Source organism: Mesoplodon mirus (assembly GCF_964341445.2).
Source record: "Mesoplodon mirus genome assembly, chromosome: 8".
NCBI lineage: Eukaryota > Metazoa > Chordata > Mammalia > Artiodactyla > Ziphiidae > Mesoplodon > Mesoplodon mirus.
This window is the reverse complement of record NC_138984.1, coordinates 10,129,088-10,154,950: the sequence shown is the minus strand read 5'-3', so window position 1 is coordinate 10,154,950 and position 25,863 is coordinate 10,129,088. Positions and strand designations below refer to the sequence as shown.

Genomic DNA, 25,863 nt, shown 5'->3' with positions numbered 1-25,863 from the left:
ACTGAAATTGAAACTGTGATTAAAAATCTTCCAACAGGGCCTCCCTGGTGGCGCAGTGGTTGAGAGTCCGCCTGCCGATGCAGGGGATACGGGTTCGTGCCCCGGTCTGGGAGGATCCCATATGCCGCGGAGCGGCTGGGCCCGTGAGCCATGGCCGCTGAGCCTGTGCGTCCGGAGCCTGTGCTCCGCAACGGGAGAGGCCACAAAAGTGAGAGGCCCGCGTACAGCAAAAAAAAAAAAAAAAAAAAAAAAAAAATCTTCCAACAAAGAAAAGCCCAGGAGCAGATGGCTTCACAGACAAATTCTATCAAACATTTAGAGAAGAGCTAACATCTATCCTTCTCAAACTCTTCCAAAATATAGCAAACAGAGGAACACTCCCAAACTCATTCTACAAGACCACCGTCACCCTGATAACAAAACCAGACAAAGATCTCACACAAAAAGAAAACTACAGACCAATAACACTGATGAACATAGATGTAAAATCCTCAACAAAATACTAGCAAACAGAATCCAACAGCACATGTAAAGATCATACACCATGATCAAGTGGGGTTTATCCCAGGAATGCAAGAATTCTTCAATATATGCAAATCAATCAATGTGATAAACCATGTTAAAAAAACTGAAGGATAAAAGCCATAGGATAATCTCAATACATGCAGGAAAAGCTTTCAACAAAATTCAACACCAATTTATCATATAAACTCTACAGAAAGAAGGCATAAAGGGAACTTACCTCAATTTAATAAAGGCCATATATGACAAACCACAGCCAACATCGTTCTCAATGGTGAAAAACTGAAACCAATTCCACTAAAATCAGGAACAAGACAAGGATGCCCATTCTCACCACTATTATTCAACATAGTTTTGGAAGTTTTAGCCACAACAATCAGAGAAGAAAAAGAAATAAAAGGAATCCAAACTGGAAAAGAAGAAGTAAAGCTGTCACTGGTTGCAGATGACATGATACTATACATAGAGAATCCTAAACATGCTACCAGAAAACTACTAAAGCTAATCAATAAATTTGGTAAAGTAGCAGGATACAAAATTAATGCACAGAAATCTCCTGCATTCCTATACACTAATGGTGAAAAATCTGAAAGAGAAATTAAGGAAATACTCCCAACAAAAAAATAAAATACCTAAGAATAAACCTACATAAGGAGACAAAAGACCTGTATGCAGAGAACAATAAGGCACTGATGAAAGAAATTAAAGATGATACAAACAGATGGAAAGACATACCATGTTCTTGGATTGGAAGAATCAACATTATGAAAATGACTATACTACCCAAAGCAATCTACAGATTCAACGCAATCGCTGTCAAACTACCAATGGTATCTTTCACAGAACTAGAACAAAAAATGTCACAATATGTATGGAACCACAAAAGACCCCGGATAGCCAAAGCAATTTTGAGAAAGAAAAACGGAGCTGGAGGAATCAGACTCCTGACTTCAGAGTATACTACAAAGCTACAGTAATCAATACAGTATGGCACTGGCACAAAACCAGAAATATAGATCAATGGAACAGGATAGAAAGCCCAGAGATAAACCCATGCACATATGGTCACCTTATATTTGATGAAGGAGGCAAGAATATACAGTTGAGAAAAGACAGCCTTTCCAATAAGTGGTGCTAGGAAAACTGGATAGCTACATGTAAAAGAATGAAATTAGAACACTCCCTAAAACCATACACAAAAATAAACTCAAAGTGGATTAAAGACCTAAATGTTAGGCCAGACACTGTAAAACTCTTAGAGGAAAACATAGGAAGAACACTCTTTGACATAAATCACAGAAAGATCTTTTTTGACCCACCTCCTAGAAAAATGGAAATAAAAACAAAAATATACAAATGGGACCTAATGAAACTTAAATGCTTTTGCACAGCAAAGGAAACCATAAACAAGATGAAAAGACAACCCTCAGAATGGGAGAAAATATTTGCAAATGAAGCAACTGACAAAATCTCCAAAATATACAAGCAGCTCATGTGGCTCAATATCTAAAAAACAAACAATCTAATCCAAAAGTGGGCAGAAGATCTAAATAGACATTTCTCCAAAGAAGATATACAGATTGCCAACAAACACATGAAAGGATGCTCAACATCACTAATCATTAGAGAAATGCAAATCAAAACTACAATGCAGTATCACCTCACACCAGTCAGAATGGCCATCATCAAAAAATCTACAAACAACAAATGCTGGAGAGGGTGTGGAGAAAAGGGAACCGTCTTGCACTGTTGGTGGGAATGTAAATTGATACAGCCAGTATGGAGGTTCCTTGAAAAACTAAAAATAGAACTACCATATGACCCAACAATCCCACTCCTGGGCATATACCCTGAGAAAACCATAATTCAAAAAGAGTCATGTACCACAATGTTCATTGCAGCTCTATTTACAATAGTCAGGACATGAAAGCAACCTAAGTGTCCATTGACAGATGAATGGATAAAGAAGATGGGCACATATATACAATGGAATATTACTCAGCCATAAAAAGAAATGAAATTGAGTTATTTGTAGTGAGGTGGATGGACCTAGAATCTGTCATACAGGGTGAATTAAGTCAGAAAGAGAAAAACAAATACTGTATGCAAACACATATATATGGAATCTAAAAAAAATAATGGTTCTGATGAATGATTCTGGAATAAAGATGCAGACTTAGAGAATGAATTTGAGTACACAGGGAGAGGAAAGGGTAAGCTGGGATGAAGTGAGAGAGTGTCATGGACATATATACACTACCAAATGTAAAATAGATAGCTAGTGGGAAGCAGCTGCATCCTATGGGGAGATCAGCTCGATGCTTTGTGACCACCTAGAGGGGTTGTGTAAGGAGTGTAGGAGGGAGATGCAAGAGGGAGGGGATCTGGGTATATATGTATACATATTGCTGATTCACTTTGTTATACAGCAGAAACTAACACAACATTGTAAAGCAATTATACTCCAATAAAGATGTTAAAAAAAAAGAAAAGAAAATATGATGAGATTACTATTTCATTCACACATACCAAACTTATGTCTTTATGTGAACCCCAAAATGATGAAGAGTGCTATATCATCAAGAAAAATAAAGCAGGGTATGGATTCAGACTACCATCACTCAATGAGCTTATTCTGTTCGTTGTTTGATATTTTCATTCCTAAAAAAGTTATCAGTTTGAACAAGAGCCTTAAGGGTATACATCCTTTTGTCTGTCCCACCAGGAGGTTCCCTGATGGCCATGTGCCTCATACCTTGCAGCCACTATGATTCCTGGTCTTCATCAGGGGCGTGGTGGTGCACAGCTCAATGGCCTCAGGCTCATGGAAAATGACTGCTGGCAGAGGTTCCTTTTTCAGTGTTAGGACATTCAACTTAGACTTCAGCATGGTCTGAAAGTGCTGGAAAGCAGAAAAAAATAAGCCAGAGTTAAATCATTTGGAATTATACAGGGTGTAACTGTACAGCAAACCCAGTAGCAAAATCTTTGTTTTATGAATTCTGTTTTACTAGAGCAGGCCAAAAGGTATCGAGTGAAATAGAAGGAAAAAACTGTCAGGATACCACCAAAATGAAACTGTGAGAGACAGCCAACCCCTACACAGATGCCATGAAAACATGCGGCAGTGGTAGAGTCACCAGCACCTTGCTCTGAGAGGTTCTTCCAAAGTGATACGTACAGATGAGATTCTAGACATGTAATCCATGCTGAATTCAGCAAAATAAGTGAAGATATTGGGAAAGGGATGTTACAGAAGATACTTTGGGGAAAGTCTAGAGGTAATGAAAAAGGAGAAGAGCTGATGAAACACACACACACACAGAGAACTTCTGTTTTCTGCTTCTCTACTTCTGCCATGCATTGGCTGTAGAACTTTACAAAATTCGTTGTTTCTCAATGGACCATTTTATCTGCTGCCCCAGGCCAGGACTCTAAGTAAATATTCATTCTATATGCAACTCCTATTGGCACTACTTTTGAAATATGCCCAGAATCCAACCATGTTTAATCACCACTATCTATCTATATACCCAATCCAGGCACCATCATTGTTTGGTCTATTATAGCAGCTTCCAAACTAATCCTGCCATTTCCAACCTTGCCACACAGCAGCCAAAGGGGATCCTTCTAAAATCCCACCATGGCTGTCACCCTTCTGCCAAAAGTCTCCCAAGTCTTCCCCTCTTCTCACTGAAAAATTCTAAGTCCTTACTTTGGCCTTCAAGCCCATGCATGATTCAGGGACCCACAGTGGCTCTAACCTCATTTTCCATCCATTATCCTCCCATTTACTTGGGTCCAGTAAATGATGAATGATAAATTCATGTCAATAATCTAAAATTTAAAAAAATTTTTAAACTTAGAACAGGATTAAACAGCAAATTAAAAAAAAAAAAAAAGGAAGAAAAACCACCATGATTCCAGAGAGAGATTCATGGAAGAAAAGAAAAAGCTTTATTGTCAGTACTTTTAATGGCACTTTTTCCTACTTTTTGAATGGAGGGCATTGATTTTCATTTTATACTGGGCCCCACAAATTATGCAGCTAAGTTTGGTACACATAAATACTCATTACTGTCTAGTCCCTTCCCCTGCTTTATTATTCTTATCACTACTTATCACCACTATAAAGTGTATTTTATTGTCTTTCACCATCCACTAGAATATAAGTGCCATATAAACAGAAGCTGTTTGAATCAATGAACTCTCCCAAGTACCTAAAACATCACCTGAAACCTCACAGATGTCCAACGAGTATTTGTGGAAGGAAATGCAGGTAATAAAGTGAAAGAAAAACACACAGCACAAATGTAAAAATAATGATCTCTAAACCAGGGTTCATGAAGTATACCTGCTCACTACTTCATCCAACTTGATCTTTCTGGACCTGCTATGGATTGTGAAACAAACACAGTACTGAAAGAAGTGAATGATGACATATATACACAAGTACATTCACCTAAATATAAATGACCAAAAACAGTTTCCATACAATTCAATATAAAGGCAGTAGAGGTTTTGAAATCTGTATCAAGATTTCAAGGCCTGTATTTCACAAGTCCACACAGAATCTACTAGAACTCCCACTGACCACATTGATGATCAGTTTACATGTTAATTTGGCTAGGCTACCATGCTCAGATATTCAATCAAATACCAATCTAGGTACTGCCATGAAGGTACTTTGTGAATGTGGTTAAAGTCCATAATCAGTTGAATGGAAGTAAGAGAGATTATTTTAGATAATCTGGGTGAGCCTGATTAAAACAATTTAAAGGCCTTAATAGGTGAGCTGAGGCTTCCCTGAAGAAGAAATTCCACCTGTGAATAGCTATTTCAGTCTACATCAGAGTTCCAGCCCACCCTTCCTGACAGCCTACCCTAAGGATTTCAAACTTGCCTAGCCAGCCCCTACAATCACATAAACCAACTCCTTGAATAAACCTCTTAATATATATCTCCTAGTACTTCTGTCTTTCTGACTTAACCCTAATTGATAAAGCCACTTTTTAGAATACAAAGTTGCCAGCTCTGATATTTTTTAAATGGGAGAGAGACTTGCACGTAGGTCTCCCAAGGAGTAGTGATTTGCAGTTTTTTAAATGTAAGGAAATCTTCATATTAATTGCATAAATGCAAGTCTTCATGTTAATCTGGACGTTTCTATCTTTGCTCTTAATGGATTCCAGTCCAAGAGGGTGCAGGTTTAGGGTTGCAAAGTGGTCTGGGAAGAGCAACAGAGATCACTGGGAGGGACAGCTGAAGTTAGTTTGCCTCTGTGAGCAACTATCTGGAGCTATGGGATGAAGATGATAAAGGGAGAGGGGCTCAGAAGACAAAGTAATGAGCAAGTGGGAACACTCTCCCTTGGCTGCCATTTGCTGGCACTCTATGAGAGGTACATGAAATTGAAGCTCAACTCAGCCTGACTCGTGCCACACAGGAAGGTCCCAAAGATGGCACTAGAAGTGGCCCTCTTCTCATGCAGGTTGGACAATCAAACTGCCCAGAAGTTCTGAGACTGTCTTCCTGTCCCCATTGTAATTCCTGTCAGAACCAAATGGTTCAATTACTAGGCACACAGAGAGACTGGAAGTTACAGATGGGCACATGTAAGGCCCCCTTGCCTGGGAGCTAAGTAAAAGAAATAAGCTTAGGGATAGGAAAATAAGGGAGTTCAAATTCCAACTTCAACACAGTGTGGTGTAACCTCAACTACATAATTCTTCAGAGTTTGGGCATCTCCAGCCAGGTAGATAGCTGCCCTGTAATCACTCACCAATCCAACCATCCACCTTTACTCAACAACCCCACTCAGGCAGCACTGTGAGAGGCATAGCTGGAACAGAAATAAAATGTGAACCTCTGCTTGAAAGATTTCTCACAATCAGTACAGACTGTGAAATCAAATGACAACTATAATTCGACATGAGAAGTTCCTTAAAAGAGCTAAAGAAAAAGGCTAAGACAATATTTGAAAGTGAAATAGAGAAAATGTTTTTTTAATGTCTTTAAAACATTAAAGAAAAAAAGTGTTTTTTTCTTTAATGGCATTGTCTTTTTTGTCCACTGTGAAAGGATGAAAGCAAAGAGGGAAATAAATGTAGATTATGTGATGAATCATTGAGTCTACAACAATACATATTTTTACAGAAAATTAACAATTTTTTTTTTTTTTTTTTTGTGCGGTACACGGGCCTCTCCCTGTTGTGGCCTCTCCCGTTGCGGAGCACAGCCTCCGGACACACAGGCTCAGCGGCCATGGCTCACGGGCCCAGCCGCTCCGCGGCATGTGGGATCTTCCCAGACCGGGGCACGAACCTGTGTCCCCTGCATCGGGGGGCGGACTCTCAACCACTGCACCACCAGGGAAGCCCGAAAATGAACATTTTTATGTAACTCTGAGTCTGTCTTGTAAACCTTCAGTGGTCGGAGTGTAATAGCTAAAGCTGCTCCTGATAAGAACACTCTTCTGACCCTTCCTTAGGGAAACTTCTCCACTACCATATGCTGCTTTGTGAAATGGGGCTGTCATTCATCATTCCCCACCCCCTAACATTGGGAAAGAATACGTGACACAGGCTGACCATCTGAGCACCCCCATGTACCTGGCCAAAGGAATCAGTTCAGATGAAACTCAAGATTGGCTGAACAGAATCACCTTGGAGGTTGATATGTAGGTTTGCTAAATGGGGGTAAAGAGTTCAGAGCTGCTGCTGACCTTCTCTTCCCACAAGGTCCATCTGTGAATGATAATACCACACAGAGACAACAGGAGAGCTTAGAAATGGAAAGTCACAGAGGACAAAGCTGAGCCCCTGGATCCAGCTGCATCTGACTCAGATCTATCCACAGACTTACTGACAGAATGAACCAATACAGTGCCTTTTATGCTTAAGTGAGCTTGAGTTAGGTGTCTGATCCTAAAAATTCAAAGAGTCTCACCAATATAAAACTACTTTTTAATAAAAAATCATCTGTAAAAATAAAACGTAGATAAAAATTTTAAAAGGACCTCATAAATGTTAATCTGCATAAATGAATAGCAACATTATCTTTAAAAAAAAAAAGTGAATCTTGCACTTAGTTATTTGAATAGGCTGAGCCTTAATGACCAAGCACCAAATAATAATCCAAAGAAAGTGTTATAGTCCCTAGGTTATTAATATTGAAGACAAAGCTCTCTGAGCTACTGCCAAAATAAGATGAATCCCATGTCTCAAGAGACAGTCGAATACTGTACCTGCAATAATACACAATTCTTGCTGAGTAGCCAAGACCCATTTGCTATAACCAACTCTGTCAGAACTGCATGGCCTTATACTTCCTGGGCCTCAGTTTTCTCATCTGTCAACTTTAAAATGTTTGTTATGACCAGTCAAAAATAATATCACTTGTTCTTTGCATGGACATACAAGTGCAATAAAGAGAATGTAACCTCAAATAACATAATCCAGTAGCATCATAAAAAGGCAACACAAGAGCAATCTAATAGAGTAGCTTGGAAAAGCTACAGTCCCCAAATGACGGATGCACAGGGTTCCATAAAGAAAATGTGTTATTCGTCCTTAAAGAAGGGACGTGAACAGTGTTGTAGAAAATTAGGGCACTGCCTAGGACAAATTAAACAAAGCTCTGCTTTCTACATTTGGTGCTTTATGTGTGATCCTAAAATAGAGCCTCTAAATCAAGCCCCATTATGCAGATGGGGTAATCGCCATGCCCTGTATAATTTTACAGTTGGCGCTTCCTACTCCTATTCAGACATTAATCTCTGACAGTTTAGTAGGCAGGGATTTACATATTTTACCAATTCAAATCCAGTGTATCTCACCTTTGTATTGATTCTGTATCCAAAATACAGAACTTCTTTGGAAGGCAAATCCTGCCTCCTCTTTTTCTAAGATAACTGGAACACTGTCTTCACACAAATTAGAGGGAAGGCATTAAAGGTTTTAATCCCTGGCTCATCTTTGCATCTTGAAGGCTGACTAAAATGGTCAGTTTTAACTTGCAAATTACTGATTCAGTAATGCCCTAATCAAGCTTCAAAAATATTGCAAATGTTCTCAAGAGAACCACAAGGAACAAGTGGGTGAATGGAATTAATGGAAAAAAACTCAGTACCCCAAACAAATGTTAATTTGTACAAGTGTACAAAAATCAGTAGGGCTTTGACTTTCTACGCATAATCATTTTATTACTTTAGGGTTCTGTAAGAATTAGTGGAACTCAGTTGTGGTTTCCTTACATTGTATACCACTTGTCTTTTAAAAAATCAAGTGTATTCAGGCCCCACATATGAATAAAGAAACAGGTGTGATGACTTTTGTTTCCTTTAATAACTTAGATCTAATAATCTTTTGCTTATATTTAATGTATATTCTCATATTTCTGCTTTTAAATATTTATTCTAGCACTTTAACCAAAAAAACCCATAAAAATGAGAAAAATATTTTGTTAAATAAACAGCAAATGATTTGTTAGATGATTAGGAGTAATTACATGAGTGAATAAAAGAAAATTTTACTTAAATTCAACTTTCATTTAAACACATTTTAGTGCAAAGGTTTTGTTTGTTAGTTTTTGTCCTTTTTAAAAGTAAAGCAGGGTTGGATAATCTCCCCAAATCTAGTAGTCATATACAAAATTGCACTATTTTATTTCAAGAATTAAATTTTTAATGCAATTTGTGTTGATCTGGTATTTCAAGAAAAGAAAGACATACACCAATTTGGCATGAAGCTTCTTGCTGCAAATTATCCTATTAACTGCCATATTCAAAAAAGTTACAGTTTAAAGGCCTACATCCATATATTCATCAATTTAAAAGACTGTCTATGTCTATTAAACTGATAGCTATTATTAAACTAACTTAAAATACTCATGTTCACACACCCATATTTATTCATGCAGTTTTAATTATGGAAGCATTTCTTTTGAACATCACAGATTCTCTCAAGAGATTATGTGGGAGAAGCGTAAAAATAACTCCATGCCCACAGAGTATGCAAAAAGCCCCCAAAGCTTGTGAAAGACTCACTCAGGGGAGTGTGTGTATGTGTGGTTGTGTGTGTGTATCTACTTATTTATTTTTTGTTACTGATCTGAAATACATACATATGCACATGCACACACAAAAAATACCTATGTGCTGTATCCCTAGCTTCAGTGGTTTCTGTAATTTTCTAAACCATTTTTGTATATGTTAACAGTTAAACAATTTATTGTTGAACACAGGTTGCAAGCTCACAGCCTGAAGGCATACTTAGCCTGTAAATAAGCTTTATTTGATTCACAGACTGCTTTATGATCAAAATTTGAAGTAGTATTTGAAAACTGAGATACATATGATTAAAATTTGCATTTCTACTTCTCTTGAAAGATCAGAATATCTACAAAAGCAACTTGCATTACCTCAGGGCAACAATGAGCTCCAGCTGGTTGTTGCAAACGCCCTTATTTACTTAGGCATTTTCCTCTGCAATTCACCATGGTCCCTCCTTCCCCCAGTGCCAGATTTCCCTTCTATACTAAAGACCAGTGGGACTACACTGGTGGCTCAATGGTTAAGAATCCGCCTGCCAATGCAGGGGACACGGGCTCAATCCCTGGTCTGGGAAGATCCCACATGTCACAGAGCAACTAAGCCTGTGCACCACAACTACTGAGCCTGCGCTCTAGAGCCCACGAGCCACAACTACTGAAGCCCTCGAGCCCTAGAGCCTGCACACTGCAACTACTGAGCCCATGCCCCGCAACTACCGAGCCCGCGTGCTGCCTGCATGCCTACAGCCCATGCTCCACCACAAGAGAAGCCACCACAATGAGAAGCCTGCACACTGCAATGAAGAGTAGCCCCCGCTCGCCACAACTAGGGATAGCCCATGTGCAGCAACGAAGACGCCACGCAGCCAAAAATAAAAAATAAATAAATAAAGACCAGTGACTATTTATGCCTTACCAACTTCACTCCTATACTTGCTTGACCCTTACAGGCATTTGAATTTGCAACCCCTGATGGAAAACAACAAATGCTAGGAGCATAGAACAAAAATTCCATCCACTCATGAAAAAAATCCAAGTACAGCTGAATTAACTCATACCTATATTTAACTTATGAATATTCAACTAACAGAGTGTGAGTGAATGATAGAGAGAAGTAATAATAAAATGGGCCAATTGTCTGGTCATTCCACATAATTAAGTATGGGATAGAAATAAGCATTTAGAAAGCTGTTCTTCTCTAAGTTATTCCCACATGCTCCTGGTGGTATGAGTGTCTTATTGAACTGAATTCAATTAAACTGCTAAAGATCAATAATTTTTACTTTGTTTTCAATCCAGATGGAGTAGCAGGAACCAAAGAGATCCTGCTACCTAAAACAACCAAATAAACTAGAAAAAGAAATGAAGCAACAGTTTGTGAGACACTGGATATCAGGCAATGAAGGACAGTGATCTCTGAAAGATGTGACACAAATGAGATAAGTTATACAATTGTCCAGCTTACTACCTTGAAGGAGTTTGCAGGCTGCCATGAAGGGAGGAGAAGGGCCCAGCAGAGTCCCTGAGCTAAGGTGACAGAGATGAAAGCTCAGGGAGACAAATAAAAGGAGATATCTGCACACAGAGAGAACTTTGGAAACCTGCAGAGTGTCCCGTTAAATATTCAGTTGTGTACTAATCAGAGTATACATGAAAGGAAACTAACCAAAGGAAAAGAACCACTGGAAAGAACTAGAGATGAACGTGCTGGTGCTCACACAGAACGAGCAATATTGTCTGTTTCCACCAATGAATGGAAAAACTCATGAGTCATAGGGCACTGGGTAGAGTACTCAATGTCTAGTCACAGTAGTAGGAAATAATTAGCACTAGACTAAATGCCACTCTGATTGCACCTGCAAATCTTTAAAAGATGATCCAAAATAATCAAAGTGCTTCAGAGTAATTTACCTGAATTCCACAAAAATTGCTGAAAAATATTTATAGGATTACAAAAATATCCAGCAACCAACAAGGTAAAATTCAAAATGTCTAACATCCAATCAAAAATCACCAGGCATGCAAAAAGGCAGGGAAATAGAACCCATAATAGAGACAAATCAATTAATAAAAAAAAACAACCAAAAATGACACAGATGTCTTAATGACCAGGTAAAGACATTAAAACTGTATTTCATATATTCCAAAAGGTAAGTAGAGATATTGAAGATGTAAAAAGATCCAAATTTAACGTCTAAAGATAAAAACTATAATGGTAAAGGGGAAAAGCACACTGGGTGCTACTAACAGATTCCATTATAGAAAAAAAACATTGGTGAGCTTGGAGACATAACAATAGAAACTATTCAAAATGAAACAGAGAGAAAAGAAGAAAAAAAATGCATCAGGGGGCTAAGGGGCAACTTCAAATATCCTGATACATGTATAACTGGAGTCCCAGAGGAGAAGTAAGGAAAAACAAGAAAAAAACTGAGGGAACAGCTACAAATTTTCTAACTTTGAGGAAATTATAAACCCACAAATACAAGAATCTCAATAAGCCCCACGCAGAAGAAATAGAAGAAAATTACACCACAGCAAATCAAGAATTCTGGGTACAGAATGAAGGTAAAATAAAATTGAAACAATTCATTGCCAGTGGACCTTTTCTATAAGAAATGTTAAAGAAAGTCAGTTAGGCAAAAGAAAAGATGAAAATATAGATCTATAAAAGGGAATGAAGAGCAGAGAAGAGGGTAACTATATGGACTAATAAGTTTCTTTCTAATAATTTAAAATTCATTCAAAGATAATGAATAATTATCTATAATGTATAATAATTATCAGATAATTTTGACTATTCAAAATTACTAAAAATAATAACAATGTGGTATGGGATTTTAGCAGATATAAAAGTAAGATGCATTCCCACACTAGTACAATGGTCAGAAAAGGTAAAAATGGAAGTATACTATTGTAAGGATCTAACAGTATATATGACATGGTTTAATATCATTTGAAGGTAGGTTGTAATAAGTTAAAGGTGTATACTATAAACCATAAAGCAATGACTAAAATAACAAACCAAAGAGTTATATATAAGTATAAAGAAGATAAAATGGAATCATAAAAAGAAGGCAGAAATAGAGGAAAAAGTTAACCAAAAAAAAGATAAGACAAATAGAAAACAAATAAGATAACAGATTTAAAATTAAATGTGTCAACAATTATATAAAATGTAAATTGCCTAAATATCCCAAATAAAAGGAATATATAGTGAGATTAAATCAAAAACAAAACCCAACTCTAGGCTGCCTATAAGAAATTCACTCTAAATATGAAGAAGCAAATAAATATGATAGACCACAAGGATAAGTAGACAAAAAACACAAATACGATTGGCAATTTCAATACTGCTCTCTCTAAAATTGATAGAATGAGTAGACAGAAAAGCTGTAAGGATATAGAAGATTTGAATAGCACTATCAACCAACCTAACGTGACTGATAATTATAAACCACTTTACCAAAAAACAGAATTCAAGTGTACATAAAACATTTACCAAGACAGACAAAATACTGAGCCACAAAAAATGTAAATTTAGGATTCAAGCTATACAAAGTAATAACAGAAAAATACCTGTAAATTTTCCAAATATATGTAAACTAAATAGCACACTTCTAAATAACCCATGGATGAAAGAAGAAATCCAGAGGTAAAATAGGAATTAGTTTGAACTGAATGAAAATGAAAACATAATACATCAAAAATTCTAGGATGCCACTAAAATGGTACTTAAGGGAAATTTTATAGCATAAATGCCAGTATTAGAAATATTAGAAATAGATTAGAAATGTAGAAGAAAGTTCTCTATTCAATAAACTCAGCTTCAAACTTAAGAAAAAAAAGCAAAGAATAAATGAAGCCCAAAAGTGAGTAAAAGAAACCAAATAATAAAGACAAAGGAGAAATCAATGAAATATGACACAGAAAATCAATACAATCAACACAGTGGCCTATCTTCAAGTTCACTTATTTTTCCTTTGGTTGTGTCGAGTCTACTGATGAGTTCATTATAGTCTGTCTTCCTCTCTGTTACTCTGTTGTTGCTGTTTTTGTTCTTGTTTTCCTTAGCAGTTCCATTTGGTTATTTCTTACAGTTTCTCTTTGCTGAAATTCCCCATATGTTCATGTATGCCCTCCATTTTTTTCTCTAGAGCCTTTGACATACTAATGACATTTATTTTAAACTCCATACTCAGGTTGCCACTGAGTCTGGTTTTACTAATGGCTTTGTCTCCTCACAATGCAGAAGACAAATTGTTTTTTCTATTGATTTTTTGTACATCTTATATTTTTTACTGAATTCTAGACATCATTTCAGTAGTGTAGTAAATGCATTTATACCGGAAATGGACCACATTCCTTCTACAGCTTAGTGAGCATTAGTGCAGTGTGTCAAGTCAGTCTAGCCTGGAAATAGTCTGGGTTTGGGCTTTATTGCTGTAGTACAGACTTCAATTCCACCAGCGTTTCTTTGTCTTCAGGGTAGGGTCTAGTTTGCTGGGAAGAATGTCTCAATATTCCTGCTCCTCCCTCAGCTTTCAGACTCCTATGTACACCTGAGTGAGAGAGTCTCTCTTGACACTTCTTCCCTGCCTCTAAAGGTTGACTGAAATTTCTTGATACTAGTTGCTTTCTAGGGCATGTCCTGTGTCCTTTAGTCTTGGAAATCATGCTCTCAATTATCTTGACTTTGCTACAAGGGACCTCTACTGTTCTGAATCCAGGCTGGTTTCCCACCTTTCCCCTAGATGTAGAGGATTTTTTCTTTTCCTCTCCACAATTTACAATGGGTCTTCACCTTCAACTACCATTCCTTGACTCCTTCACCTATACCTTCACCTAAGGTAGGATTTGCCACCCTACCTTAGCTGTGAAATCTTATGCTTCTTAGGGAGAAGATTGAGGTGAGGCTTTGTGCCTGATAACCACGTGTCAAGGGAGGCTTGCTCTGGCCTGTAGCCTTCCTCTCAATCCCTCTCCTGAGCCCCAGTGGAGGTCAGTTTAGAGAAGCCTGCAAGATGGTGTGACTCCCCCATGGGTATACAGCTACCTTGGGTTCTATACCCTTGTGCTAGCCCATAATTGACCTTTAGAAGATTGTTAATAATTTTAGCTGAATTTTTCTTTCCTTCTTGTATCACAGGCCATCTTCCTCCCATCCTCTTCCACAGGTGAGCCATAACTCATATGTAGTCGCTTTTTGGAGGCTTTATTCTCCGTATATTGCAGGCTGGTTGGATGTACTATGACCCTGGCTCTTTGATGGATTCAAGAGAAGCTATGATTTTATAAACTATCTGACTTTTTCTTGTTGATAGGATGAAAATGATGCATCCTAGGCAAAGGCATAAGTCAATTCATATTTTTAATCAGTTAAAAACTAAGTGCACTGAAGAATGCTTTGTGTTTGGGAGATACACATGAAATGTTGTGAAGTGCATATTAGCATCATCTATCATTTCCAAAGGTCCTTTCCTCCAGACCCTGTTTCTTTCCATCTCAGATATTTACGGTTTCACCAATGCTGACTACTATCTGACTGTGGTCAGTTTCCTTTCACCAATGCTGACTACTATGTGATTGTGGTCAGTTTCCTATCTCCCTTCTCAGATACCTCTTCTTAGAGATATATTGGTCCTATCCTCCCTCATAAATAAATGTAGAAACATAAGCCATGAAACTCTGTGGGAGGAACTAGCCAGCAATACAGACTACACCTTCCAGATGAACTAGACCAACTCCCTCATTTCACTGATGAAGAAAACAAAGCCCAGAGAAGTGAAGATTATGTAAGATTCCGAAGACTGTTTCTCACAGTCCCCCAAGGGACTTCATTCAGGCCCTGACTGTGGCCCCAGGGGCACCTAAATGTTCCCATTTGAGATGCTTGGCTTTATGGTGTCAGTAAATACCCTGCTCCTCAGGACCTGGCAGATAAATGTTCTGAACACACAGACATTTACGTCTACACACATTTGGTTTTATTTTCACTTCATTTTTGCTAGACAAAATTCCTCTATAGGACAATGTTTTGGTTGATGCAGGATTGAACATTATCTTGGCAGGTTGGAAGGAAACTTAAAATAATTTTGTGCCCAGGCTTCAAATGGTCAGGAAGGTGACATGCCAGAGCTTTGGCAAGACCAGAGTTTGCTTTGATCAGGGGTCAGTGGAGAGTTGCAGAGTCATCTACAGAGGACTGAGAATTCATTTGCTATACATGATACCTTTAGGAGAGTTTTTTAAAAAGAGCAAAAATTAATCCACATTGAGGGAGACAGCAACTTTAATATTTTGTCGACTGTCCTCTCAATTATGATCACATCTATAAAGGCTTTTCTGAAACTCCTCACCTCCCAGCCCAGGTAGAATTAACCTCTCTGTCTGCTTTATGCCTGAACCATACCTGTACAATAGTATTTCCATACCACCTATAACACCTGAATGTACTGTTTACAAGGTTGTCTTTTCTTTGTAACCCTCGTCCCTCACAAAGCACCTGACACAGAGCAGTCACGAAATAAATATTTAATGAATAAACGAATGATTAAGTGAGTAAAGAAAAACAACATAATTGGAATTTAAAAACAAAGCCATCAAATTACACACATGCCCAAATCACCCTGTTCTCACCTTCCTTCACTTCCTTCCATTTCTTGACTCCACACTACAGCTCACTACCATCAACTAGACTGTTGCATTCTGAAAATCACCTTGGTAATGATCTCTGGTCCAAGTCCACAACCAGACAACAATCCAGCCTCATGTGTAGGATGCTGACAACTCTCAGCCAAAAGAACCATTACTAATGGACATACTTTGTTCACAGAAATCACACAAATTTCCTTGGAAAGGAAGGGCTCTATGCCTGCAGCCCCTCAAGATCCAACATGTAGGAGTTGTAGGCCATCTCTCAGGCCAGTTTCACCAAAATACAATAGCAGAAAAGGCTCATCTCCACCCAGTCCTGGCAGAGATGGCAAACCATTTCAATGAGGAAAATGACTCCCTCTTGAGTAACAGTCAAAAGGTCCAAACATCTGAAGAGGGGTTTTCTGCTATTCTCCAAATGGTTTAAGAATGGAATTTCTGGGCTTCCCTAGTGGCGCAGTGGTTGAAAGTCCGCCTGCTGATGCAGGGGACACAGGTTCGTGCCCCGGTCAGGGAAGATCCCACATGCTGCGGAGCGGCTGGGCCCATGAGCCATGGCTGCTGAGCCTGCGCCTCCGGAGCCTGTGCTCCACAATGGGAGAGGCCACAACAGTGAGAGGCCCGTGTACCGCCAAAAAAAAAAAAAAAAAAAGAACACATCTCAAACCTGTGCTGGTTTATTTTGATACTTATTCATTAATCCTCTCATTTGTTGAATCAGAGACTCTGCTGGGTATACAGTGTTGAATAAGACAAGCATGCTTCCTGTATTCATGGAGCTGAACTTCAACCAGGGAGACTGACATTGAGAAAGTAAGAGTTCCCCCATTCCAAACAAAAAACATTCGTCACCTTTCTTCCTATTATTCTAGTCACAAAGTGCTAAGAAAGCCTACAGCTGACACTCCTGGTGCCCTGCCTTTAGTCCTAAGGCCTTCCCATGTCTGGCTGCCCTGTGACTTCACCATCAGTACCTGCTTCTGTCTGCCAGGGCCCTTTCCCAAAGCCAAAGAAGCAAGTGCAGTGGATGAACATCATTGGGAGTCCTCAGTCAGTGAATGACAGAGAGCCAGAGTATAAATACCCCAGCTCCCCATCCCTACAAGTGGTTTAACTCTGAGTTGGGGGTACTTTTTTGTTTCGGTTTGGTTTTAGGCTTGGTTTTCCACATTTCTGAGAGCTTCCCGCAGGATTAAGCTTGATGACACAGCTCACTGCCTCCTCTCCTTTCCTGCCCCACCTCCCTTCTCCCCTCCAATGTTTCCTGAACTTCCCAAAAGGCTACTTGCACTTAAATCTCAGGGTCTATTTCTGGAAGAACCCAAGCTATTATAAAACCTAATTTCCCTTTAATTCATTTTTATTCAATTCACTAACTATTGATTACAGGCATTCTATTGGTACTTGATAATATTATGAAGTTCATAGTCAGATAAGGGAGAAAAAGCCGAAATACAACCAGCTTAAATACACTGCAGACATACAAATGAAATGTCTATAAGTATATAACAATTAAGTTTGCTGGAATTGGGTTAGGATAGGCTTTATGGAAGAAAGGACAGCAGATCTGGGCTGAAAGTAAAGCTGTGTCTCTCAAAGTTTTTTACATAATCAGCTACCTAAGGAGCCCTTTTCAGACTTTTTTTTCCCTCTAATTGCCTCCCTCACCCCCCTGGAATTTTAATAGAACAGGTATATTGTGCATCTGTTTATGTTCTGTGGTACAGATATTCCCATTATAATATCTAAGTTTTTTCCCATTCCAAGAACCAATTTTTGCCTCCATTGAAAATGCATGAAGTAAAAAAGAGGGAAGGACGATACAGGTAAAGAAACACCTTGAGAAGTGCGAAAAGATATGAATGTGAATAGCTTACAGAGGCAGAGATAAGTAGTCCAATTTGGTCTGTGATAAATCAAAAATGGCTGTAAATTCTTTGACACTCCTCACCTCAAGAGGAAGGGTCTACGTCCTTCTGGTTCAACCTTTAAGAGACTGGCAGCTTCCAGCTATTGTCTCTTCAACAGTAGGTCTTGGAATCTAGCCACCATGCTATGAGGAAGCTCAAACAGCCCCAAGGAGAGAAACATGCAGACAGGAAACAGCACAACCCAGCTGTGCTCCTAGCCAACAACCAGCACCAACTTGCCAGCCACACAAACAAGCCATCTTGAAGTAGATCCTTTAGCCCTTGTTGAACTGCCTCAGCTGACCCAACAGAGCACTGTCCAAATTGCAGATTTGTGAGCAAAATAATTGGTCATTATTGATCTACACATCTAATTTTGGAAATGACATGTTATACAGCAATACATAACTGGAACATGGTGCTTGTAACCACTACTCTAAGCTACCAAATCTCACAGCAAAGTCACTAGACATTCACACACCACAATCTTAACCAGGCTTTATTCATTGCTTTTGACTGAGCTGCATACTGAGAAACTCAAGCAAACGCTGGGTAAACAAGTTGGGTAAACAAGCTTAAGTGACTGACTCATTAATATGGTTACAGGTCGTACTTTGCTTGTTAAATATATAATTTTTTAAATTTTAAGTAAGGCTGTTCTTGTTTAAGAGTCTATTAGCTTGTCAGTAAAAACTATCACAAGTCTTTGTGAACAACAACTTTTTTGTATTTCCAAAAACCAGGAAGATAATAAATATTTTCAAGTAATAAAGAAAATAAGCCACCAGCCCTGAAAGAGTAGTTCAAAACAAGACAGAATCAAGTGGAAAATATTTTCAATTACACACGGTGGGCAAAGCTTTTCCACCCTCATCCTGGAGGACAATAGAAAGAGGGATAAAGGAAAGGAGTAAATAAGTGATTCTAATACACTCTCACCCTCATGTTACCCTAATCCCTCTCCGAGGGCTGCTGGTCTTAAATTATCTTTTGATCTAAAACAAACAAGACCATTTCTTATCATTGCTCCCATTCACCACCTTCAATCAAATATTGACCTAAACTTGGGCCACTCAATATTATGATTCAGTTATTTAAAAAGGTATTTTTACAGGAGTAACATGAATAATCATGGTATCACAACTGCATGATACAAATGACACACATTTCATTCATTTCCTCTCTCAGGAAACAGACCCAAGTGGACTTTCCAATTTTTTGCAACCAAAAGGAGCGTTTGCGAAAGGTCTTTTCTTCCATAAAATCTCCCGCTAATGCCAGCTGGACTTTTAGGGGGAGAGGGAAATTCTGCGATTGCTTAAGATGGCTTTTACTACCCCATGCTCATTGCCTTCCATCATGCCCCTCAAGTACAACACAGCTCCCTGCACTTGTTCCAAAAAATAATATCTATCAAAGCTACAAATTCAAAGCAGGTGCATATTTAGCATATAATTTTAGAGCAACTTTATATTTCCTTAGTTGCATTCAGCGTGCTCGTAAAATCTGGATTTTTGCAGTTTCGTCCAAAGTTCCTACAACCTTTTTCTCCTAAAGACAATTAGCAAATTAAATTAAAAACAAGAAGGATAAAAAAACTTGACTCCCACCAGTGAACTGGCTTGGTAAACAACCTTAGGTCCACATCTAAGTATACATTAATTGGTTCCATTTGGCTCAGAGATCCCCTCAGCTCACAGTCACACACCCAGCAGATTCTGGCCTGGGGACATATGATTTTTAGTTCCTGGATTCAGCACACATTCCAATACAGCTTTTGCTATATGTTGTTTCTATTAGGTAACCAGGTCCTCAAATTCAAAAGCCTACATTCTGGCAAGTTTCAAAGACTTTAGTTGACGCCAACAGCACAGATGATACTAACACAAGATCTTTTCCTATAACCTTCATTCTGCAGATGAGCCATGGCTGGCTTCAATAATTCTTGAAGGATGTCTGCATCTACTATGTCATCTGTTAATGTTTCACTCAACCCTACCACGAAAAAGAGAAAGGAACTGTAGAAGCCCTAAATACCTAAATATTTCTTGTGTATGACAGACATCTTCACGTGCTTTTTTCCTAATCATGCAATTAGCAAAAGGAAGCAAAATAACCTATTGTGGGCCAGGAGGAATGCACCGGTGGGTCAAGAATACATTTAAGGGCTTCCCTGGTGGTGCAGTGGTTGAGAGTCCGCCTGCCGATGCAGGGGACACGGATTCGTGCCCTGGTCCGGGAAGATCCCACATGCCGTGGAGTGGCTGGGCCCATGAGCCATGGCCGCTGAGCCTGCGTGTCCGGAGCCTGTGCTCCGCAACGGGAGAGGCCACAACAGTGAGAGGCCTGCGTACCACAAAAAAAAAAAAAAAAAAAGAATACATTTAAGAAGCTTCACTTCTTCCACGACCGTGAGGGTCACTTGAATTTAAATGTTGGTTCCACCTCTTACTAGATGCATGAACTTGGAAGTTCACATAACCTTCCAAGCTGCAGGCTGCTCATCTGTAGATGGGGACATTTATAGTGCCTACACTTCACTGGGCACAGGTCCTGACTCAGGGCAAGAGCTGGGAAGTTAGCCATAATTGCAATGCAAATCATTACATAATTAATGTCATTCATTACTAGGCTTATTTCTTCTTTCCTTCCTTTGGTTTTGGGTTTTGCTTTTCTCATTTCTCAATTCTTTGTCATGTTACTTTTCTTTCCTTATTACACTGATTTCAACATTTCTTCTTTTCATCTCTCTGAAACACCAAGTGACCTATTTCCATTAGTGACCTATTTATTGATGGGTGAATTCTGCAGATTGCTGCTTTTGCCCTCCAATAAAGAAAGGATTAACAAGAAAAGATGCTGATTGGACAGGCCAGGGAGAATGACTACCCAATTAAAGCCCTGACATTTTACATCATCATCATCATTGTCATCATCATCTCGCCTAACATTTATTGAACTGTATTTCAGGTGCTCTTTGAGGTGTAATGACTCAGGTAATGCTTAAACCAACTTTGCAGAACTCACAACTGAGAAACAAAGAGATTTGATAACTTAGCCCACATGTACCCAAAAGTCAAAATGCCCAAAACTGGACTCCTTGTCTTCTCCAGGTCCCCTCCAGGAAACTTCTCCTCTCTCCAGAGTACCTGTCTCAGTCCCAGCATCAGCAAAGACATCAAAGAAAGAGATTAGGAATGCATTTTACTTCTCTTTCTTTCCTAAACTGCATATCCACTGAATCCGACTATCCAACCAGTTCTTTTTATCAAATCCCTCCACTAATATGTTTTTATATTATCAGAAGCTAAGGGGAAAAGGTAGAACCTCCCCTACTTGAGGTGGTCCTGAATTTATGTTGTGATTTCCCCCTCGGATTCTCTATCCTCAGGAGAATGACCACAATATCACAGTGAGGAAGGCCAGGAGTGTGGCTGCTCACAACAGGCCATCTCCTGTGTCCTGTCCCTTCTGGCAGTCATTAGCTCTTGTCTAGCCTAAACCAGTGAGCTGTGATCTCAAAAGTCATCTTGATTAACAGTGGTATATAAAGGTTTTAGCATATTTGCTTCAATTCATTTTTTAAGAAAAAAATAAAGGTAATTCTTTTGTTGGTGATTATCCTATTTTCTCACATTTAATTTTTATTGTTTACCCATCTTTTTCAGTTACTCAAATCCTCCTTGAAATCATGCCTTAAACTCCATGGTTCATTTTTCTATAATTGGCCAGGATGAAAACATCCCATTCATTTTGCGTATATGTTTGTTAATTACACTCAAGTAAATGTATTTTATTACTTATAAAGGCATTTTGAATTGCCCAAATGGAAATTAAACCAAACCACTTCGGTTTCAAATACAGCCAAACTATGTGGTCGAGGCTATACGTGCTCTAAAAATTCAGAGGGAAGACTCTCTTACGGTCTGGAAGCATCAGAGAAAGATTTGAAAGAGAAGTGGACCTATCCATGTGCACTGGGCATGAGTCAGGAGAGGGAGGGACGGCAGGAGATGTACACTGACCACACCAAGAGCCAAGACAACTCAGGATGAGGCTCAATTAGACTTTACACAGACTGAGGCACCAACCCAAAGCCAGACCCTCTCTATAAAGATCAGATACAAAAACTCCATCCAAAGAAATTGCGTGTCATCTTCTTAACCACTGGCTCATTCACACACTCACCCCTCTGGTTTGCACTGCTTGGAATGGAGGGTGAAAATTCACTCCCCACTTGGTCCCAAGACCTTCAGTAACTCTTGCCACCCGTGAGCTCAATTCTGCTTCTCCTCAGCCTAAGGGTCTCAGCCCCGCCTTATTCACACAAGGAAGGAATGCCAGTCCAGAGCTTCCCGCAACCCTATGCAAAAGTGGGGCGTGGGGTGGAAAGCTGACCCAAGATTGGTTGGTCCTCAAAGACGGAACCTGCAAACTGGGGACCCTCACAGCTCCGATTAGCCCACACCTGGTCTTGAGAAACAGAACTAATTCACTTCCATCTCTTCTAAGACACGAGCAGAAATCTGGGCTCCTCCCACCCCTGTTCTTATGCCCCATGAGGAAAGTGCTTCTCACCCAAAGCTACAAAGTCAAAACGTTCAAATGGAGTGATGAACAGGAAACACCAAAGGTAAGTTGGGAGAGACACATGACTCAAAAGGAAGATGAAAGAACAAGACACCCTTAAATTTTTACACCATTTATATACAGATGATGGCATCCCTTTAAAAACCCGAACCATTCTCATTACTAATCTATTAAAATGATATTTTCCCTTTAATGCAACATTATTATAAAGCTCAGTCATGCAAGATTCCCAGCTTCTTCTTTTTTTCTTAAATTCTCCTAAAAGCAAAGGTTGCTAGATACAAAGTAAATGCCAGATTTTATCTGGCTGTATGAGAACACAGTCCGTTGAGCTGATTTAAGCAAAGGCAGCTGTGTGTATGTCATTTGTTTGTCCTGGACTTAGCCCTGAATGCAGCAGCACAAAACTACAAAAAAGGCTGACCCCTTCTTGACCACGAGGACCTTTGCTCAGAAACAGCCCAATCTGCCTAGACTCACCTTGTCCCTCATCTCCTCAAGACAGCCCTTCAGAGGACATGCCCCGCTCATCTCCCTGCCCAGCACAAGCCCAAATAGGCACCAAATACAAGACCCAGGTCAAAGGGTCTGGCTAAGTCTCCTGTAGTTCTAATAAATGCCGTAATTACATCCACACACACTTAGTATACAAGTTCCAAATTTGAAGTCTCCTTCCTCTTTTAAATCTCTGCTTTATCAGATTTTACAGAAAGTTCAAATGACCTAATTTTTTCTGGAGTACCATAAAATTATGATTGACGTTTATAAGGATACACCTTAGGCAATGCATGAAACAGACATGCCAATTGATTCATCCAAGATTAAATTAACTTCAATGTGATTTTGAGTATTGTAAACATTGCGGTTTATTGGAAATGAATAATCTTTCAATGTGCGTAATCTGTGTGCATAGAGAAGACATTAGATAAATAATTATTGCTCAGTAAATATGTGCTAATATTATGTTTGCAGTGTGACAGAACAAAGCTTTAGCAGAAATAAATATCAACGTAACTAAGAAAAAGACTTTAAACCTTTAGCGTTGTGGCTCTCAAAATATAGATTCCAGACCCAGCATCAGCATCACTTGGGAACTCAGTGGAACTGCAGGTTCTCATGCCCCAACTCTGGGGATGGAGCCTGGTAATCTGCCTTCTAGAAACTTCTCCAGGTGATTCTGATATGCACTAATGTTTGAGAATCACAAGACTAAAGGGAAGCCTCATTAAAGAGACATCTTCTGATCAGGGCCTTGAAGGTCAGGTGAGCTAACAGGATGTTAACAGACCCAAGGACAGGAAGAGAAAGGACCCAGGGGCAGGAAGGAAATCTTATTTCTAGGAACCAGTAGGTGCTCTAGTTTGGCTAGAATATGTGGTACAAAAAGGTGAACAGCAAAAGATGATGCTGCAAAAAAATAGATATGGGTCAGGTGAGGAAAGACTATGCTATATTCTGCCATCCATGAGGAGTCAATGAGAACCTGATGGGAGGGTCTAAGAAGATCAAAGCTACCCATCAGGAAATATTTTGGGGAGTCAGATTTGCTACCACGTTATAAAATGACAAATGACAACAGTGAAGCCAAGAACTTACACTGATGCCTTATCTCTAAATATTCCTCTGAGGAAGACATCTCCACTGATAATCAAAAGATTCCAATTCATAGATTACAATATCCTTAGCATCTTAGTTTTACATTTAGAAGTCCTGAACCATTGAACTGCTATAGGTCAGCTTGGAAATGACACTCTGCTTTATTTATCTTTGCAAACATTACCAGAGATGTTTCTCCCCTAAATGATGAAGACGAAAAATATAACAAGCATCAGCTGTATGAACAGATTACTTTTTATAATGAAAATGAATAACCCTCTGAATTTGCCTAGGGTGAGGAGGATGAACACCATAATTAAAAGTAATACAAGAGGCTCCCTAGAACAAGAGTTATGTGATTTTAGGAAACGTATTTAAAATCTTAGGTACTTAAAGGTCACTAGTCCACAGCTCCATTTTAAGCATCCAAGTCTCTGACCATGATCTCTTATTAGTACCTGTGACCCTCAGCATCTTCAACTAGACAGGAACTTCAACCCACTCATCTGTCACCCGTTCCCTGTGACCCACCCTCTCATGTCCTCTCAGCCTTCCTTACCCAACTTAACATCCAAGGTCACTCATCATAACAATTCCCCTCCATACACCTTTAATGACCACTTCATCAAATTCCTTTGGAAAACCAACCCTGGTAAAATACCAACTTTCTGCTCAAGCCAAGGCTGCACACACAGAGATGCACATGGCTGGAAAACCCACACATCCATGCTGGCTGGTCTCACATGCAGCTCATGACCATGAACCACAAGCAGGCAGTTCAGGTTGCTCAGCATTCTCTGCAATTCTTTAATCATCAACTTTTCCCCCTCTCTTATGTAACTATTTTAACCTCTCCTCTTCTCCATCCTCATCCCCAGCTGAGTGTCCTGCTTCCTACTATGAGTTGAATTGTGTCCTTCAAAAGATATGCTTGAAGTCCTAACCCCTGGAACCTGCAGATGTGACCTTATTTGGAAATAGAGCCTTTGCATATATAATCAAATTAAAATGAGGTTATTCTGGATTAGGGTGATCCCTAAGCCAGTGACCCGTGTCCTTCTAAGAAGAGGGAAATTCGGACCCAGACACACATGGGTCTATGCCATGTGACAATGAAGGCAGAGTTTAGAGTGATATGTACAAGCCAAGGAATGCCAAGGACTGGCAGCAACCCCCCAAAGCCAGGGAACAAAGAGGTGTGGAGTGGACTCTCTCTCAGAACCACCGGAAGGAACCAACCCTACTAACACCAGGATTTCAGATTTCTAGCCTCCAGAACTGTGAGAGAATACATTTCTACTGTTTTAAGACTCTGTGGTGGTTAATTTTATGTATCAACATGACTGGACCATGAGGCGCCCAGATATTTGGCCCAACAATATTCTGGATGTTTCTGTGAGGGTGTTTCTGAAGGAGATGAACATTTAAATCGGTGGTAAAGCAAGTTGTTTCCCCAATGTGCATGGGCAGCATCCAATCAGGTGAAGGCCTGACTAGAACAAAAAGGCTGAGCCTCCCTGGCATAAGAGGGAATTCC

General features: G+C 39.3%; 1 protein-coding gene across 2 annotated transcripts in view; it reads right to left on the bottom strand.

Annotated features, from left to right (window-relative positions):
• Positions 1–25,863, bottom strand: part of PID1 (phosphotyrosine interaction domain containing 1) — a 253,949-nt gene that overhangs the window by 148,224 nt on the left and 79,862 nt on the right. For both annotated transcript variants that reach the window (XM_082631497.1, XM_082631498.1), the window contains exon 2: positions 3,278–3,424. In XM_082631497.1, coding sequence (XP_082487623.1) covers positions 3,278–3,424 — 147 coding nt within the window. The remainder of the gene's footprint in view (positions 1–3,277; positions 3,425–25,863) is intronic.